The sequence below is a fragment of the Lupinus angustifolius genome, chromosome LG15 (genome assembly GCF_001865875.1).
Source record: "Lupinus angustifolius cultivar Tanjil chromosome LG15, LupAngTanjil_v1.0, whole genome shotgun sequence".
NCBI lineage: Eukaryota > Viridiplantae > Streptophyta > Magnoliopsida > Fabales > Fabaceae > Lupinus > Lupinus angustifolius.
The window spans coordinates 11,995,662-12,015,346 of NC_032023.1; the positions used below are offsets into that span (position 1 = coordinate 11,995,662).

The 19,685-nt window shown below is 32.9% G+C and overlaps 3 protein-coding genes across 7 annotated transcripts; all 3 read right to left on the bottom strand.

Moving 5' to 3' along the window:
* LOC109327269 (amino-acid permease BAT1 homolog) lies at window positions 4,366-8,423 on the bottom strand. Of its 2 annotated transcripts, XM_019560338.1 has the most exons (9): window positions 8,200-8,423; window positions 7,930-8,072; window positions 7,655-7,837; window positions 6,425-6,544; window positions 6,151-6,342; window positions 5,611-5,916; window positions 5,144-5,326; window positions 4,475-5,012; window positions 4,366-4,385 (listed from the first exon to the last, which is right to left on the bottom strand). In XM_019560338.1, the coding sequence occupies exons 2-8, from the start codon at window positions 8,017-8,019 to the stop codon at window positions 4,521-4,523; spliced, it is 1,566 nt and encodes a 521-aa protein (XP_019415883.1). In that variant the 5' UTR covers window positions 8,020-8,072; window positions 8,200-8,423; the 3' UTR covers window positions 4,366-4,385; window positions 4,475-4,520. The 2 variants fall into 2 exon arrangements, with proteins under 2 accessions (XP_019415883.1, XP_019415884.1); XM_019560339.1 differs by lacking the exon at window positions 8,200-8,423 and having other exon boundaries at window positions 7,930-8,184.
* LOC109327310 (psbP domain-containing protein 2, chloroplastic) lies at window positions 9,305-11,738 on the bottom strand. 2 transcript variants are annotated; one of them, XM_019560393.1, is made up of 4 exons: window positions 11,690-11,738; window positions 11,279-11,623; window positions 10,677-10,832; window positions 9,305-9,741 (listed from the first exon to the last, which is right to left on the bottom strand). In XM_019560393.1, the coding sequence occupies exons 2-4, from the start codon at window positions 11,615-11,617 to the stop codon at window positions 9,487-9,489; spliced, it is 750 nt and encodes a 249-aa protein (XP_019415938.1). In that variant the 5' UTR covers window positions 11,618-11,623; window positions 11,690-11,738; the 3' UTR covers window positions 9,305-9,486. The 2 variants fall into 2 exon arrangements, with proteins under 2 accessions (XP_019415938.1, XP_019415939.1); XM_019560394.1 differs by having other exon boundaries at window positions 11,279-11,620; window positions 11,689-11,707.
* Window positions 13,258-15,037, bottom strand: LOC109328645 (RNA polymerase II transcriptional coactivator KIWI). Of its 3 annotated transcripts, none has more exons than XM_019562210.1 (5): window positions 14,981-15,037; window positions 14,738-14,899; window positions 14,544-14,649; window positions 13,689-13,711; window positions 13,258-13,531 (listed from the first exon to the last, which is right to left on the bottom strand). In XM_019562210.1, exons 2-5 carry the CDS (start codon window positions 14,858-14,860, stop codon window positions 13,472-13,474), a joined length of 312 nt encoding a protein of 103 aa, XP_019417755.1. In that variant the 5' UTR covers window positions 14,861-14,899; window positions 14,981-15,037; the 3' UTR covers window positions 13,258-13,471. The 3 variants fall into 3 exon arrangements, with proteins under 3 accessions (XP_019417755.1, XP_019417756.1, XP_019417754.1); XM_019562211.1 differs by having other exon boundaries at window positions 14,738-14,893; window positions 15,004-15,027; XM_019562209.1 differs by lacking the exon at window positions 14,981-15,037 and having other exon boundaries at window positions 14,738-14,950.

Genomic DNA, 19,685 nt, shown 5'->3' on the forward strand with positions numbered 1-19,685 from the left:
TATCAATATATATTGAACAAAATGAAAGGTCAAAACACTAAAATTTTAAGAACCAAAAAGGTCATAAAATACTCTCTGAACATGGAGCAAAATCAAAAGGGTCAAAATCTCAACTTTTAAGAAAGAGAGAGTAATTTATAAATCTACTAGGTCAAAAATACTTTTTCAACAAATGTTTTTTTATAAACAAGGAATCTCTAATAAATAAAACTAATTTTTTTGGATGCATGATTATTAAGTATTAATCATAAGTATCGAACATTTGATATTTGACCTAATACGATATATTGAGATCTAACCTAATATAATACATGAGATACAATGGTACATTATATTACTAGATGAACTCTTCATTGCTTTCATGTCAACATGTTTGGCATTTGAAGAGAGGCATTTAGCCCATAGAATTATGTTTTTTATGAAATGAGAAATTATAGCTTTTAATGGAAGCTTTTACAATCTACTAAACTTGATTTTAAAACAAAACTCACAAGTTACTTGTGCATTTGCATGGGACAGTATTTTTTACTGCATGGTTAAGAACACATATTACATATGTATTTATATGATTAAGAATACATGTTTTACCTGTATATTCATATGGTTAAAAACACATATATTATCAGTGCATTCGTATTGTTAAGAACAAAATATGACATGTGCATTTTAATGGTTAAAAACACATATATTACTCATACATTCGCATTGCTAATAACACACATGTTACCCATACATTCACATGTTTAAAATCATATGTGTTACTCGTATTACCAATGCAAATACAATTTTATAAAATGATTAAATATTATTATTATTACATTATTATATGTTATTATTAAATAATATATTAGGTAATGATCAATTGGTAGGAAAATATTTTTATTATGTGTGGGAGGATGTACATTAAGAAAGTGAAGTGTTTTAGGAAGGAAAGTTTTGGCTGAGGTTGTGATATGTGTCATGGGATAACATGGTGAAACATTTTTTATACATTTATATTGTTAAAAACACATGTGTCACTTGTATTATTAATACAAATATAATTTTATAAAATGATTAAATGTTATTATTATTACATTATTAAATAATATATTAGGTAATGAATAATGAGTAGATATGTACTTTTATCATTATTAAATATTATTGTGTACACGCACTTCGTGTCTGCCGGCGAATATTGTGTGATACTACATATTCAATTGTTATATATTTCATTTTTTGAATTCAAATGTATTTTTGTGTTCGGTGTACTTTATATTATATTTTTTTGTGTGTTTACGATAATATTTAATTTAATGTGAGATATGTGGTTAATTAATGTATTGGTGGTAGTTACTTATGATTATATAGTTTTTTTGTAAAAAATTAATAATGTTAAGGGTAATATAGGAAATGAAAATTATATCATGAGGGAAGTTATTTCAAGTTTTGGCTTTATATATACTAGCGTTATAGATGTTGGTAAAATTTATTCATGCGTGATAAATTTTCTTTTTCTAACGTAGTATTTCAACATGGATGGAGATTATTTGTTTTCAATGGTGTCTTGTTCTCTGTCCCAAACCAATTATATATTGACATGTGGATAAAAGAAAATTTCTAAAAGAAAAGATAATAAAATAGAACAATCTAGTTGACTTGAGACATATAATGAGATATTGTTTGAGACATGTAATCTCTATCCATTTTAACATATTTGTTGTTTGATGCATTTGCATGATCTAAAAATGCATCTCATAAAGCTCTATAATTGAGTGGGGACAATATAGGTAGATTGAATAGTATAGATAAATAATATATTAGGTAATAACAATTGGTATGGGTGTACTTTTTATGTTGCGTGGAAAAATTTACATTAAGAAAGTATGGTGTTTTAGGAATGAAATTTTTTGTTGAGATTGTGATGCATGTGATATGAGAGAACCTTTTTTTTATTATATAGTATATAGATATTCAAACACATATCAATTTACTTTAAATTAAAGTATAATCAAAATCAAATTTTAAGATAATGTTCAATTAACACACGATGAAACATATGATTTAGTTCATAAACTTTGCAAAAGTGCAAAAACACCTATAAACTCGGGTTCATATGCCATAAGCTCCAAAACACCTATAAACTCGGGTTCATATGCCATACGGTTTTATTGGATCTGTTGGAATATTAAATAATCTTCAAGCAGAAAAACTTATCTGATCTACAAATATGGGTGAATATGGTTAAAAATAATCTCCCTGAACTATATATGTTTTGAATGTGGTTAAAAATATGGGTGAAAATTATATAGATAGATTTTGTTTGTAAAACTGTGCTGAAAACTTATCTATGAGAGAAGGCTTGGTGATTAATTTTATTTTTCCTTTTATAATACTTATTAATAATAAGATCGATCAATTTCATCACATTAAAATACATGTTTCTATAATCACTATCTTAGTGATTAAGGGTAGGTTTGGTCAAGTCAACTTTTCTTTCAATAATAAGATTACTTCCCTTCATCAATTATCATATCAAAGTATAAACAGTGACTTTTCTGGTCTACAAAATTACATGTAGCATTAGTCTTTCTTCAATATTTCAGTTGCAAGACTTTGACGACATCAACTATTTAAAGATGTTAAACACATAACACATTTTTTATCCTATAATGAGTATTATTTCATTTGCTATAAATTAATATTGGTCAGAAAAATACTTAAAAATTAAATTTTAATTTAAATATATATTTTTAACCAATCACAAGATAATACATGAAGTAATACTTATTGTGGAACAACATATATACCCCATTAAAGACAAAGAGAAATTATTATTATATTAAAAAAAATAGTATGATGATTATCATTTTGGTGAATGAAATATTTGATTAACACAATTAGTTTAGTTCATGAACTAAGAGTAACATTAATTTAGTCCTTCAGTAACACTAGCTTTAATGTTTAGTACATTAATCATAAATCATTTAATTAATTTAACCTCCCAATGATAATGATAATAATTTTACCTCCCTTGATAAATCCAGGTTATTTTGGACTATTCCAGGCTAACAACCAGGACGGGCATTCCCTTCCGTCCACTATGCATGGGTCGAGTTCACTGAAGACATCATTAATGCATGGTTGACTTACTATTAATATACATTTGACTTTCCATTGATACACCTCTGACTTGCCATTAATACGCTGCTAACATTCCGCCTACAAAATCTCACCTGCCCCTGACAGATCGATAGTAGCAGACCTGTAGGGGTAAATAAGGACAACCCGACATCCTCTCTTCGTATTCACTAGACATTAGCCAATAATCGGATGTCATGTCCATCAATCCAAACCACTATAAATATGAGACCCCACATAAGAAGTATCAATTAATTTTCATTCCCTCATTTATTATTTGCATTTATTACTATTACTCTAACTTATCTCTTATTTACTCTCACTCTCTCTACAAACCACATACTGACTTGATCGTTTGAGAATATTTTCAGATCCCTCCCCTAGCGGGGGTCCAGACATCATTCTGGCCAAGACTCCAGACCATACCTGATTAACACAAAAGAACAATAATAATAATAAATTAATATCAATTCACTATTATGTGTTGTTCTAAGTGGAATTACTAATATGTGTGTTCTAATTGGAATATGATACCAACAAGGTGTTAATCTAGTGATGTAACACCCTATTAGATCATAGGATGACCAAAAGATCAAAAATTTGATTTATATGAGCGATACTTGTTGAAAGAGTCAGTCGTGGAACCCAATATAAATTAACTCCTTACTGAAAAAATACCCTTGATAATAATATAAAAAAAAATGTCATTTCAGATTCAATCCTATTATTAGGAAGGGTCACGATTAGACACCTAGCCATACACGAGGGAATTACTTTCTTGCCAATCAGATGAGAGATACTGGTCATAAAAGATTATTTTAAATAATGTCATTCACCTTTTATAGTAATGTTAGCCACAATCTTCTAGGGCATATGATATTTTTCTCTTAATTTGAATGTTACCATCAGTTCTCCTATTATAGTATCCCCAACTAACTGATCAAAACTAATGTTACCATTCAGATATTGGCAATAATTGGAAATGGCAACACCAAATCAATTGTTATCACATACCACTCAATTGGAGGAGCCACTGCTTCTATATGCACCCTTTGGCTTTTGTCTTACCTCTAACACATACCTTCCTCATTGTCAATCTTGTGCATCACTTTTGGTTCACCATTGCTAGGGGAACATGTCTTTTTCCAATGTCATTCTCAAAGAAAGATGGGGTAGCAACTTTTGTCACATGGTCTCAAAGGATGGCAACATTGAGAATTTTGCAAAGTATGCATTGAAACTTTGTAATATGTCTAAGAAATGCTCTGCATTAAAATAACTTGTTTGCTTATGACTTTGTCTCATTAGGATTTTACTTAAATTCATATATGACAAGGAGTATTTTTGAACTGAATGACTGAACATTTTCTCACTAAATAGCATTCCAAACATATGAGGAATTATACAATGCCATTTTGATTATCAATATTCCTAACTGGCCCCTTGAACCACTTTCTTGCATCTAACAGCCACCAAAGCATTATCAGACCCAATCCGACCGCTAATGCTACCGGTGCATAATTGAAAGTATTCCAATCAATTGGGTACAGAGTTGGCAAAAGGAACACAGAACATGTGTAACAAATCCATAGAAATGCCACCAAGCAGATTGGTCTACTTGCTTTGCCCAAATAAAATGGCCCAGGCTTGAAGTTCTTCTCCGGCATCACCATCCTTGCGAAGATTGGAACTGCATAACCACCAACCCATCCAATTGTGCATATTGAAGTTATTGCAGTGAAGATTACATTGAGCTTCAAAACTGGGATGCCGAGAAGAATGCAGATTGCTGCACAAAGCCATACTGCGTTTGAGGGAACTTTATGCTTCGGGTGAAGTTTCCGCCATAAGTGTGAAAAAGGAACTCCCTTATCTCTTGATAGAGCATAAACCTGAAAATTGTTTGAGATTCACGTAACACAGCACAATGTTAAGGAGGCTCAGAATTTAGCACACAAGACTCCATTGTTTTTCAAGCAATTGCAAAGGAGGTAAGTGGAGGAAGATAAAATATCGTACTCACCACTCTGGCTGCACTTGTTGTGATTGAGAGCCCACCAAAGAAGAATGAACCCCAAATGACAAACAGAAGAATGATTGCTCCAGCAGAATTGTGATATCTTCCATGGAATGCATCATATAGTATTTGTGCCGGAACAAATGCACCAGCAGTCTCATTGTTTGTATCGTAAAGGTAACCCAAATCCTGAATGAGAGTCAAAAACTGGTATTACTATCATCATTTGGATAAAAAGCTGTTTGGTTTTATTTTAATTTATAAGTTAACAGACAAGCCAACTATAAAAACCCTCACTTGATTGTATACTCGATCTAACTCAAAAAATGCAAACTGTTTTTCGTTGTTTACATAACAATCAAACTATGCATAGAGTTCTAATCTTGCTTCATAAATTCATTTTCCTTGTGAAAAAAACTTTAAATTTCTCTAGCATATGTTCAAGAAGTTTATACTAAGTTGCATAAGTTTACCTGAATGCTGAATGTAAGTGCCAATATGTAAGCCCATCCAAATAGTGTAATGATGGCTAGACTACCTAGTATTGCTTTCGGTCCATTCTTGTCGGCTCCTTTAGTTTCTTCAGTTAGATGTGCTGCAGCATCATATCCATAGAGGGAATACTGACTAACAAGAAATGATAGAATGACTGCATATGGTTTGCTTGTTATTCCTGTTGACCCCGGAGCCAACTCGAAGTGTGTGAACACAAATGAAGCAGATTGTGTAGTTAGTGCTACCAAAGGTAACAGAATGACTATCACTAATCCACCAATAACCTGGCACAGAATAAATCCATGAGTGTATAGTGAAGTACATTTCAGAATATTTTCTGATAGAAGTGAGCTATCATAAGTTTTTAAAAGATGCAGATCCATAACATCATTTGGATTTAACCCTATTAAAAGTGCCATTCTTATCTTAAAACTTATATTCTAAGTTCTCTTAATCACAGAATAAGCTAAGTTAATCCAAGCTATGGAAGTTATAAATATAAAAGAAAGCAAAAGTACCTGCCACCATATCGAAACCACGTCAATCAAGGCAATCACTTCTAATGCAAATGTGTTCAGTATTGCCCATATGACAGTGAGGCCGATGTACATACATAAAAATAACCATTTTGGAGCGAAGTACCCTCCACCTTTATTTGTGCCTGTTGAGATTAGGATTATACTTTGCAATGTTTGTGACCCTGCATATGCCTTTCCAATCATGAAAAGCATGAGTTACTATGTAAACATTCTATGCAAAGATTGAGTTGAAATTGCACAAAAGTGTAAACACCTGAGTCCCTATTCCAGCAATAAGCCCTATGGTCTCAAGCCAAGCACAGCACCATGAAGAAAATGGTCCCCATTTTGGACCGGCTAAATGTGCAGCCCAAAAGTACAAAGAACCAGTTGTCTGTTAGATTGCAAAGGAAAGTCGAAATTAGTTCTGTAAATTCATGTTTAACAGGAATCAAATATGTTTAGGATGTAAAGCTTCCTACTCTTGATTTCATCAATTATAATTGTATACTTTCTTTGTTCAGACATGAAAGATTCAGTTCAAGATTGAACGTTGGAAAAAACTTGGTCTGAAGACTTCTTTATTTATAACTCCGACTTCATGTTTTCTCAGTCCCAAACTGAGTAAAAAGGAAGGTTATTGGCTTCAAAAGCTAGTCTCTCATAATAAGTAGAAATCGTGGATTTTGAAGCCAAAAGATTGATCCATAAGCTGAGAGAGCCTCATGGTTTAAAAACTACACGGAGCTTTATTTTTTTTACTATGGTACTCATAACACATGAAGTCACATTGAGAGTTAAAAATAAAGAATTCCATACAGGGGGCTGTGCTTTGAGGAGTGGGATTCAAGTGGGGTGGTAAGGAAATAGAAAGTGTTCTCATTAAATAGTTTTGACTATTGAATGAACCTAAGTATTTCTTTAATAATGTCGCCACAAACACGTGAAGCTAAAGAGCTCCCTACGAAAAAGAGTTTCGAGTGAACACAAGTATTATAGTCTGACTTGCTTACACAATTTGGGTTGAAGGTGGTGGTGGTTAGGTAAAGCCCTCTTTAAGGTGGCAACCACAGGGTTCAAATATTGACATTGCAGATAAGGTTTGTTTACAGTTCTTTATCATTAACCCTACGTATTTCATACCAAATTCATCGTGCCACATACCAAATTCGCTTCAACAGAAGTTGTGTGTAATAATAACAAAGGTTATGCACACACATACTCAAATGAACTGTGTACTCATAATGATACTACTTATTTGTTTACTACGGTATAGGATGATGTATGGTTACACAACATTAGCCTAAAGTATAGAGATAATACTGATAAGAACATAAGCTGATTATAATAACAACAAAAAAAGGAGAAAAAATATGATTATGTGCAACAGAAGATGCATAAACTGAATGCTGTACAATTATTTGACTTGGTCTTGGATGTATATCTACTGAAACCAGATATAGATTATTAATTTTAAAAAGAAAGTTTATGAGAAGGGACAAACCGGGAAGGATGAGCATATCTCAGACATTGCAATCCCAACGAACCAAGTGAAGAAACAAACCACTACCCATCCCCATACGAGAGCTGCAGGGCCTGCATACTGAAGGCTAGAACCATATAGAGGAGTGATTCCTGTGAAAAGGGTCATTGTTGAGAATGATATTGCCAGAGTTTTGAACAAAGTCTGCACCAAAAATTGAAAAAAAATACTCACTATAAAGAGATATTTCATTTCAAGAACAAGATGATAAATATAAAATATGAAACAATTATAACCATTTCTCTTCTGAGTTCTTGCTTGTATCCAAGCTCATTGAGCCTCTTCTCTGCTGAATCTGTAGCTGTGTTTCCTGTCACTTCCGCCATGCTGCTTTCCCTCCCTATGGAACCAGTGCTGGTTCTGTTGAGGAGTTTTTCACCTTATGTAAACGACCAAAAAGAAGAAGAAGAAACAAAGAAACTAACTTTATAGTTTAAAGCAGAGTTCATAAATGTCAAAGGTATGAGCAATGAAGAAAGTAAAGAAAGATAATTGACTAGACCCACCAATGACTTAGCTGAAAGATTCTAACTTGGTAGTTTGGCTCAAAGGTTTTTGATTAGTTGCAGTTGCAATGTTTGAATGGTCGTTGAAGATAACAACCGAGGACATAGTCATTAGCCAATACCAATACTTTAACGTGCATTTTTCAACTCATGTGTCATTATTTACTCGCTAAAATTCATAGAAAAACAATTTCAGCTGTCATCTAAAAGCAAAGTCCACTTGCCTTGTTTAAACACCCCTCAATTGTGTGTAAATGGTCCATTATCACAAAATGATATATTAGCTTTGAGTAATTCATCTAAAAAGGGAGGTTCAATGCATGAAATACCCATTTCCAGTACATTTGATTACCATAGTTTGACTTTGTTTTCTTTGACAATGTAAGAGGAAGTGGACAAAAGAGAAAGATGGAATTTAATATAGACAGCAGAATAATTTGGGAAGATTCTGTTTGACTTGTTTAGCAAATGGACTAGGTGATCACGTCTTGCATTTATATCACACAACTTATTTAAGGGGATCATACAAATACAGTAAAGATAAGTTGGAAGTAGAAATCCAAGAATATCCATGTGCTAATTGCCACACATGTGAAATTCAGTGCACAACTATTTATTTCTAACATTTGTCTCTTCTCAGAAGCAACACCAGGGAGAAAGGAAGCGTATATAGTGGATCAACCACAAGTCCACAATTATTGAATTTTATATATTATGTGTTAACTGAAAAATAGGGTCCATAAAATAATCCTTGCCATATTCAACATATAATCATCCCTGTAAGGCAGTGGCAGCCACAGTGTCATGAGGGTGTGCACATGCATACCCTGGAAAAGAATGTTTGTACATGTTAATCTTATGGTTAACATTTATTGCACCTCCCATTATATAAAATTACATTCATGTCACTTCATTTGTCTTATTCAAATATATTTTGAATCATTCAATTTAACTTACACCCTATGTCCATGGGTCCTGGATCCACGATGTAAGGGATACTACTTGTTACTGTGCACAAAATGACAGTCAATTTGGTAGAGACTATGGGAGCATAAATATACACCCTTTATTTTTGTTTATCCCTTTTTAAGTAAATATCATGCTGAAGTAATATGTAATTGTATGTTAAAACATAAAATGATATAAAAAAGTACATTGGAATTAGTTTAATATGCACTAAAATTCTCAGTCTACTTGTCTCTGATGACTTTCAAAGTAAGATTTCAATATAAGTTGGTAGCCATAATTTCGGAAGCAAAACTCGGAGAGGGTGAAAAGAATCAGAACTTAAATTGCCGCATTAAAGGAATGAAGGACTTGCTCTAAAATCAGTCTTTTTTGCGGATCAAGAGGACTCTCTGGTTTATCAGAGTGAGTAATATTTAGAAGATAGAGTTTCTTTGAGGCCACAAATGCTGCAGAAAATATCCTCTTCATCCCTCCCCGGGTGCTATCAAGTATGTATTCAAATTCATAAATCTGTAAGCCTCCTTCGCCTGATCTCTCTGCAACTGTTATCACCTCAGTGTCCTTTGTACTTTCCTGAATGTCAAGAGAATAATTCACAGAACACAATCACATGGACATTTATTCATCCATCAATTCTAAGAACCAAAGACATTAATGAGTACACGAGGTATAAACCAAAGACATTAATGAGTACACGAGGTATAAACCAAAGACATTAATGAGTACACGAGGTATAAACCAAAGACATTAATGAGTACACGAGGTATACTTTCAGAGTGAAACTTTTTGTATTTCTAATCTTACTTGTTAAGTTCTATGTTAAATCCTAATGATCTTTTTTGGACTTCGGTCATAAAAGCAGCAAACAACTCCTGCCGTGCCCAATCTAGTTGTGTGTGTGTGAGTGTTTTACATAAAAGCTTGGATGAGTTGGATCTTGGAGGCTCACCAAGCCAGTGTAGGCTTCATGGCTAAGAGTGATTATAAATTACCCACCAACAGGGTTCTCACATCGACAGTAAGATTCGAACTCACGCCACTATGGAGTGTAGGCCAAATCCTTGCTGAGCGACTAAACCATCATTGGCCATTGTGTGTGTGTATAGCTAACTTTGAAATCATTTTAAAATGTTCAACGAAGACAAAAATAAATGTTAAGGTAACCCCCCTAAGCAAAGAAATGCATAGTGAGCTTGACTAAAATTTTAAAATATTAACTTTTGTATTAAATTGTAAAACATATAAAAGTTTTTCACACGAACAATCAATCATGCATTGTCATACTATGTAATAATCATCTTAAAAGTGACATTGAAGGTGACATATGATTAGTTAACGATGTATATCATAATTAAATTAAATTTGCAAGTTTAGGAGTCTTTCTACTAATATAGCTCTCAACTTGTTTATTTCTTTCGAAAGCAAGACTTCTTTACTCTTATCTAACTCACTTGAATTCACACAATTTAGAAGTCTGCAATGGAAAGAGGTTAGAACAGTTTACCTACCTTTCGTCTCTCTGCTTGTAAGAGCTTATCTGCTACAAATTGAGGGCTCCCAAACTCTCCCAGAGTTGCAAGACGAACAGGGTTCACCACAATACCAATATTGTTACTTCCCATATTCGCCTCTTGAAACAAGGCAGTTGCCCCTGCTTTATCAACCTGTTGACTAACAACATTAGCAAAACTTGTTCTTTTACGAGAAAAAATAGAAACATCATACAACACCAGACACTGGTACAACATGACACAGACACAATATACTATTCATTTTAAAATTATAGAACACAGTACGGCTAAACTAGTCAAGGTTTTAAATCTGCATCCGTGACAGCTACAGACATCAATGTGTCAAGGTTTTCAGAGTCGCCAAAACCGTATCGCGACCGCAATTTTGGCCGCATAGACCGCAATTATCTGTATCATCAAGGTTATTGAAGTTTCTGAAACCATTATTTAAAACCATCATAAGAATCTTAAAACAATGAGTGATGGTAAGCAAAACAAAATGTTATCAATTCTCTAATCCATATGACATTTATTTCTATATGTGGTATTATATAAGTTCATAGACAAGCGAAGTTGCAATTAAAAAATGGGTAGTTTACCTTAGTCCAAGAAGAGGGTATAAGAATTGTGAAACCTTCCTTCGAATCTGTGTATCTCTGAAGCTCCGATTCTTCAGCTAACAACAATGCAGGACGGGTATTCGGCAAAAAGTCCCATAGAAACGTTGTGAGAAAAATGGTGAGGCTTCTCCTTCTTAAACACGGTGATAAGCATAAGTGCACGTGTTTGTGTGAATGAAATTCATGAATGGAGCTACGTGGAATAGGCGAAGTTGAATTTGGGAATAAGATTTTTGAGACTTTGGAAGAAGCATAAGTTAACTCAGTGGAGAGGGTGCTACTGCTTTGTAAAAGGTTGGAGCAAATTTTGGAACACATCTTTTGCTTTCTGGAATACCAAACTTAACCGTTTGCTTTCTCAGGTTTCATATTATAACAGGATGAATGGACAAGAGATGAGAATCGTTATCCCCATATTTTGAAGTGGGGAAGTCCTCATTTCTTCATCCTTTCTCTACTTTCAAAATTCTAGATTTACCAAGATTTTAAGATAACTAAGTTTATACTTCAATTCTTAGGAATTATTCTAGGCATTCCGAAATATAATTAATTCTTTATAAAAAAAAACATACATAATATTTAAAAACATAAAAATCAAAGTATTCTTATTTTACATTTTTTAATAAATTTTAAAAATTATATTAATCATTCTCTTTAATTCTTTAATAAGTGTCAATATTTTAGAAATTTATTGTTTTTATTTAACTTCTATTCTATTATAATAATTGTTCATTTATCAATCATACACACACCCCATTATTGTCAAAATTCAGTGTTGCGGGCAAATAGTGGACATCATAATAGCACATAATGGTAGTTGACAAAAAATATAACATAATAAGAAAAATAAAATAATAATACAATAACATAAAAATAAAGAATAACATAAAGTTTAATAAAAATCATTAAATATCAATGTCTCATTACATCATAAGATCGGTAAAAAGTAAAATAAACAATACTAACAAGTTTTATAAAGAGCCACAACTAAAAATCAAAACAAAACACAAATACAAAATGCAAAACATTCATATTATATTATCCTATTTTTAGAATACACTGTGCTACTATTAAATAATTGTTTTAAATTTGTATATAAAGTAAACTGAAAAAAAAGAAGTAAACTAAAAAAATAAACTGAAAAAAAGGGGAAAAAAAGTAATATGGAAAAAAAATTAAACTGAAAAAATATATATTTTGAAAGTAAATAAAAAACGAAATTAAAAAAATGGAATGAAAAAGAGTTAAAAAAATGAGAAAACAAGAAACGAGAAGAAAAAAATAGAGAAAGGGAAAACGCAATGAAAAAGAGTTAAGAAACGTGATTGTGGCTGTGGCAGTCGAGAGCCAGAACACAACATAGAACTCATTTTTGAGAGACAAAGGCAATAAGGAGAAGATGCAAAAATAGAAAAAGTTATAGCCTTAATTTTTAACCCATGAATGAGCCCAAAAAACCTATCCTAGCCCAATATTTTAAAAAAAAACTGACCAGCAAGTCAAAATGCCGCCATGGCCTCGCCACTGCGATGACAGCTTTTTCGAGCAAAAGGCGGATACCACCATATGGCGGGATTTCCTAAATGGCTAATGATAGTAGCCCAAAAAACACCACCGCCATCCACCATGGCCGCTGGGCAACACTGGTTGTGTAGTAAAATAAAAAAAGAATTAGGAATGGTACAAAAGGCAAAACAATAACAATTTTGTTAAATACAAAAAATCAGTGAGTTTTTTAATTTGTGTAAAACAAACATAAGGAGTATATACTAAGTATTAATTTCCGTTTAAGTTTTATCCTTAATTGGTATCATCTCGACAATGTTGTATCATTATAGAGAACACAAGTTATATTGAGGATAAAATCGAAGTTAGTAAATTGGTTTTAAAAAGATGGAGAGGACGGACATTAAGTTAAATCAAACAACAAAATTCAGAACAAAGCAACTAAGTTTAAGTCTCAAAATCTTGGAGTTGCAATGTGGAGTTTACTAATTACTAGCATAGTTAGCAGAACAATCACTTTACAGACATTAACCAGAGCTTCAAATCCAGAATCCTATGAATTCATCAAGCTCTTCATAGTTAGCTAAAGTACATTATATGAACCTTCTACATATGTGATTCCAAAAGAAACCTGCAATCTAGCATATAGACTAGACTAGTCAATTCCTAAGAATTCTCATTAACTGCCTCATCAATTTCTTCAATGTGATCACGAAGCACATTCCACTGCACACATAGAGAGAGAGAGAGTGTGTGTTAATCATTGAATTACAGTGGCTTCAAAATCTTTTGTTATTGGTCTTCATACCAACCAACAGGATAAAGATGAAAATAGCAAAGGAAATTTAGATGTAGAGAACATTCATATAATTTAAAGATTTACCTGATCCATGGTTAATGAGATACCTGAAAATAAACAAGAATGTCAGTGTAGCTCAAATTTACAACTCATCAATTAGTATCAGCATCAACAAGAATCATCCCATTAGGTTGACTACATGAATCAATCAAGGTAGTTGAGCTAAATCAGAAAACAAATTCAGTTAAGGAAATAGAATATAGCATATTTACTTTTCAAGCATTCTAAAATAATCTCCTGAGTCTATATAAGGATCTGAAAACCACAATACATGATCTAGAACACCACAGGTATACATAACACATTAGGAATGGCCTTTAAAATGTTAATTGGGGGAAATGCACCATCACGATTAAATTACACTACAATTTTTTCCGAGGAAAATGCTTAGTCCAGCAAATTTACTAAAAGATAAATGCTATTACTCTATTAGTAAAGTCACCATAATCCAAGCTTTTTACTAAAACACTATCATATTGGGGCTTTTGTAATTCATTATATTATCCAACAAATGATGTGTTAACTGATATTTTAGTTGCATCATTCACAATCCTCGAGTTTGGCAAACTAAATTAGGTTCAATTTGTATTTATTCAAGCAAGTAAACTGTATCACATCTTTCTCAATTAAATTATTTGTTCAGACAGAGACATTAAATATATCACATCAAGCACTCTTAATCTACAAATGAATCTTATATCCTTCATACAAAAATGTTAGAATAAATCACCCAACAAAATATATACAAGGCCTTTAAATAACTAACTCGAAGAAAGGCTTTACTAATTCTTCCATATACAAATAAACTAAATTCAAGAAACCCTAACTTTTCACACAACAGAAAAAACGAAAAGGAATGAAGAGAGAAAATTGGAGAACCTTTTTTGCCAGGCAATTGTTTTCCATCTTTCTGATAAAATTCACGAATGTCAACAACGATCTTGCCTTGCCAGTTCCTCACAGAAACCCTCCTATTCTTCGAAATCTACAAAAAATCAAAATCAAAACCAAAATCGCAATGTATTCGAAAAAGGAAAAACCCTAAGAGAGTGGTTTTAGTAGAGAAAGTTCACCTCGCAGACGACGATGGAGTCAGGGTCATCGGAATCTTTCTTGGCTGTCTTATTGGGAGGCGCGTGGCCTTCAGAGTCGTCGGAAGCATGGTCATTCTCTTTTCTCTTTCCCTTTCCAGACATTTCTCCTCTTCAACTCGAACGGTCTTTTTTCGTCTGAGTCTGAGTGAGAGAACAAAATGAAAAATGAAATTTAAAAGAGAGAAATAAATAGATTTATATATTGGGGCGAAAATGAGAGTGAATTGAGAGCCAAAAATCAAAACCTAAAAACCTTTTGGCGGACACTTCACAGTCGGGTTGGACTTATGTGGAGGTGGGGGCGTTAGATAGGATCATGCAACAAAAGTAAAGCACTAAAAGTGACATTTTTATTATTTCACCCGTAATGAGATTATAACATGTTGTAATATATAGATAGTATGATGATAATAATAATAGAATGATAGTGTATAAAAATTTTAAATTACAGATACATATATTCTTTCTCTTATACTTTTATCTTTGAAAGTAAAGTCAAAATTAAGAATTGAGAAGATTTGTGAAAAATATTTTATTTCTTGACTAAGTTTTGACGAACACACCAACATTAACAAAAAATAGAAAAATGATTGAAGTTCTTGAAGACTTAGAAACATGTTCATCAAGTGAACATGACTTTTTACTTTATAAGTTATGTATTTCTATATAAGTCTTTTTAGTTAGAGTAATAATATTCAAATGCTTTTAGGAAAGATTCAGAAAAAGTTAACTTGGTTTGAAAATGCTTTCAAAAGATTTAAAACAAATTTTCAAAAAATTGAGTAATATGTTACTTGAATTAGGTATCAGATTACTAGGACAAAGTAATCAGTTACCCAAACAGAGTAACATGTTACGAGGCAAAAATAAGGTAGAGTAATCGATTATTCATTGGGCAGAAGCTTTAGGAAGTCGATTACATTAGGTAAGTATATTGAAAGAAAGTGAAGAAACATCATTCGATAATCAAATCATTCGATAATCGATTATTCTTTATATAATCGATTATCTAGTTAGTTATTTTAGTTTGTTAAATTTAGTTATTCATTCGATAATCGATTATTCTTTACATAATCGATTATTGGTTAGTTAAGTTTGTTAGCTCCCTGTTATCCAAAGTCCTATATATTGAGGCTTTGGTTTTTCCTTTTGGATTAATGAAAATAAAGAGAAGAGTTAATTTAGTTAACACAGCTTCAATTTTATGGTATCAGAGCAAGCTCTCTACCGCTGTGAAATCTTCTCTCACAACCAATCAAGAATCAAAATCCAATCAAACTCTTTTCTTATTATTTTCATTGATCCAAAAGGAAAAACCAAAGCCTCAATATATAGGACTTTGGATAACAAGGTACTAACAAACTTAACTGACCAGATAATCGATTATGTAAAGAATAATCAATTATCGAATGAATAAACAGAATCCCTACACTTGTTCTTAAACATAAGTCTCCCTATGAGGTACTGAACAAATCTAAACCTAACTTGAATGAACTTAGAGTTTTGGTTGCCAATGCATTGCTCTACTTTAACCCAACACAAAACCAAACTTGATCCCATGGCTAGGAAATGTGTTTTCTTAGGATACAAAAGTGGAACAAAGGGGTATGTTGTCTTAGATCTTCACACTAGAGAAAATTCCATATATAGGTGATGTAAATCCATTGGGACATAACATCATTAAAGATCCTCTACATGGTTTAGGATGACCTATGACTAGAGCAAAGACCAAAAAGACCCAAGAAGCACTTCGACAACTTATATTTTCCACCATGGAGACAAGTGCAGATGGGACTAAGCAAGAGAAGAAGGTCTTAAATTGCATAAGCCTAAGTGAAGAACTCAAGGAGGTCCACGGTTTAAGGGAGGAACCACCTTGACTATCTTTAGTTCTTACATAAATAATTAGGACCTTAAATAAGTGAGAAGTTGTCTTAAACCCACACTAGCTTTGGAATTTCAATTGATTTCATTTAGATGCATTTGTTTTAATTAAAGTATGTTTTCTATTAGGGTGCACGACCAAGCATTAGAGATATCATAAGGGAGCAAGGAGATAGAGCAAGGACAAGGCAAGGAACCTAATCTACCCTAGAAGCTACATGGCTAAAAAGTAGGAGGTGAAGAGGGGAGCTCGAAGGCACACGACTATATTGTAGGAGATTTGATCCTATAAGGAATATCATCTAACAAGAGATCAACCTCATTTTCCAACATTCAAACTCATAAATTCTAGGATCTGGAATTCGACCAATCAAAGGAAAAATGAGCCAACCGAATTCAATAAGGAATATTATATTAGATTAGGTTTTTTCTTTTCAATCTTTTTGGTAAGCGTGATTCAGCCCATGTTATTTCTATTCTCTATATATGAACCGAATGCATTCATTAATAAAGTACATTGAAATTTATTTTGAAACTTCCATTGTTAGTGAGTTTTCTCCTAGCTTCTTGATTGAGTCAAGGTACCCGTTCTTATCAAGAGTTCATTTCTCTTGTGGCGAACTTCATAAGGCTTATCAAACAATTCCATTGTTTGTGGCGCCATACCATCCTAAATCCCCCAACCATCTTCTAAACACAAAACTACCACAATCCATCAAAATTTCATAAAGTCGTGCACATTCATACATTCCATTCACAATCCATTCATCATTCCATCATCCAACCAAGGATACTTCATTCCATCTCAACCGTGAGCATTCAATCTATCATCAAAACTTCCACAAGCATTCTAAAAAATCAAAGCTGAGGCAATCCCAAGGCAAACAACAAATCAAAATAACAACAAATACAATACAATCAAATACAAAAGAGGACTTTCACAAGAAACGATTCTACGACAAAGATAATTCATAAAGAAGTTGTCATCACTAGGCATGTGATCTTTCATGAACACATGTTTCCCTATCAATCTAAGCAGCAAGATGAACCAGAAGTGGACAATACCTATAACAATGATCTAGGAATTCTCTTAGACCTTTGGACCAAAAAGGTCCAGTACCAATACCAATGGCCCTAGACCAATCCGTACAAATGAAGAGAGTGATTCTCTTGATGGGAAGCCTATAAACTCTAGCTTCTCTGAAAGCAATCATAATACATAAGATGTTACAGAGTTAAGAAGGTCAAATAGAGTAAGACAATCTCCCACCTATCTTCAAGACTTTCATTGCAACTTACACAGTCACAACCTGGTAAAATCAGACAAATTTTATCACCCCTTAAGCTCTGTTCTGTCCTACAAGACCATATCCAAGTCACACCTACACCATGCTCTTAGCATTACCATTCATAATGAGCCTAAACATTATAACCATGCCATCAAAGAACCCCATTGGATACAAGCAATGCATGAAGAGCTAAATGCTCTTGAGCTTAATAACACTTGGAGCATTGTAGATCTTCCACCTGATAAGGTCTCCATAGGATCCAAGTGGGTTTACAAGATAAAATATAAGCCTGATGATACTATTGAGAGATACAAGGCTAGATTAGTGGCAAAGGGGTATAACCAAACATGGGACCTTGACTATTTTGATAATTTTGCTCATATGGTAAAATTAACCACTGTTAGGCTACTCCTGTCCATAACTGCCTCACAAGGTTGGTTAATACATCAATTAGATGTAAATAATGTCTTTTTGCATGGTGACCTCAATGAGGATGTGTACATGGATATTCCTCAGGGTGTTATTTGCACTGAGCCACATAAGGTTTGTAAACTTCATAAGTCTCTTTATGGACTAAAACAGGCTGGTAGGCAATGGTATACTAAGCTATCAAACTCTTGAAAACAAATAGGCTATATGCAATCCAGTCATGACCATTCTTTGTTTACTAAGAACACAAATCAATACTTTACTTCCCTTCTTATATATGTGGATGATCTAATGTTGTCAGATAATGATATGCATGAAATTATGTTGGTTAAGCAACATCTTGATTAGCAATTTAAGATAAAGGACCTAGGTAAATTGAAGTACTTTCCAGGATTACAAATAGCTAGGTCCAAATCAGGCATAACCCTTTGTCAGAGGAAGTATGCCCTTGATATCCTTTCTAATACTGGTTTTCTAGCAGCTAAACTAGTGCCAAGCCCTATGATAAACACCACAAGGTTACACCAAGATAACACTTCTTGTTTTGAAGATCCTTCTTGAAAGTGTGCATGTCAAGAGGAACACTTTGGAAAGCTCTCTCATTATATGTCATGGTTTTGATGAGGACAACTTGTGCTAATAAGAGCTTGAAGATCACCAACAAATCAACATGCTTAAGTCTTTTGATTGGTACTAGGCTTAGACTAGAAACTAGTTTAAGTTGAGTCTAAGGCTTAGGTCACCTAATACATATCTCATATGCATAAATCTTTTAAATCATTTCATCCTTGAGATATGTCATTCATAATATGTTCATGCATCACATAAATACATGTATATGTGCATTCTAGGCATAAACTAAGTGTTAAACATGTATGAATTAAGTGCATAACGTATTTGAGTTTTTGTATTTAAAAATACATATGAAAATATGCTGTTAATCGATTAAGGCATACGTTAATCGATTAACCTAACTGTTTGAAAAGTTGTTGAAACTGAAAAGCTTGGAAAACAGAATCAGTTACGTTTTTGAACAACGTTAATCGATTAACCAAAGCTTTAATCGATTAACTGGGCTTCAGATTTGATTCTTTATAAACTGTGTTTTCAGAACTGATCTCATAAGTTGCATGTTGCATTTATTAGAGAGTTAGAGCATTTTTCGTGATATTTGTTGCATCTAGTTGATAGTGCATTTGTGAGTTTAGAAAGGAAAGAATTCTATGCTTTAGGATTGAGTGACATTTCATGATATATTTCTCATCATTCATCTCACATGTTCATGCATATTATTGATGCTTTTGTAAAGTTTTTACATTCTGTAA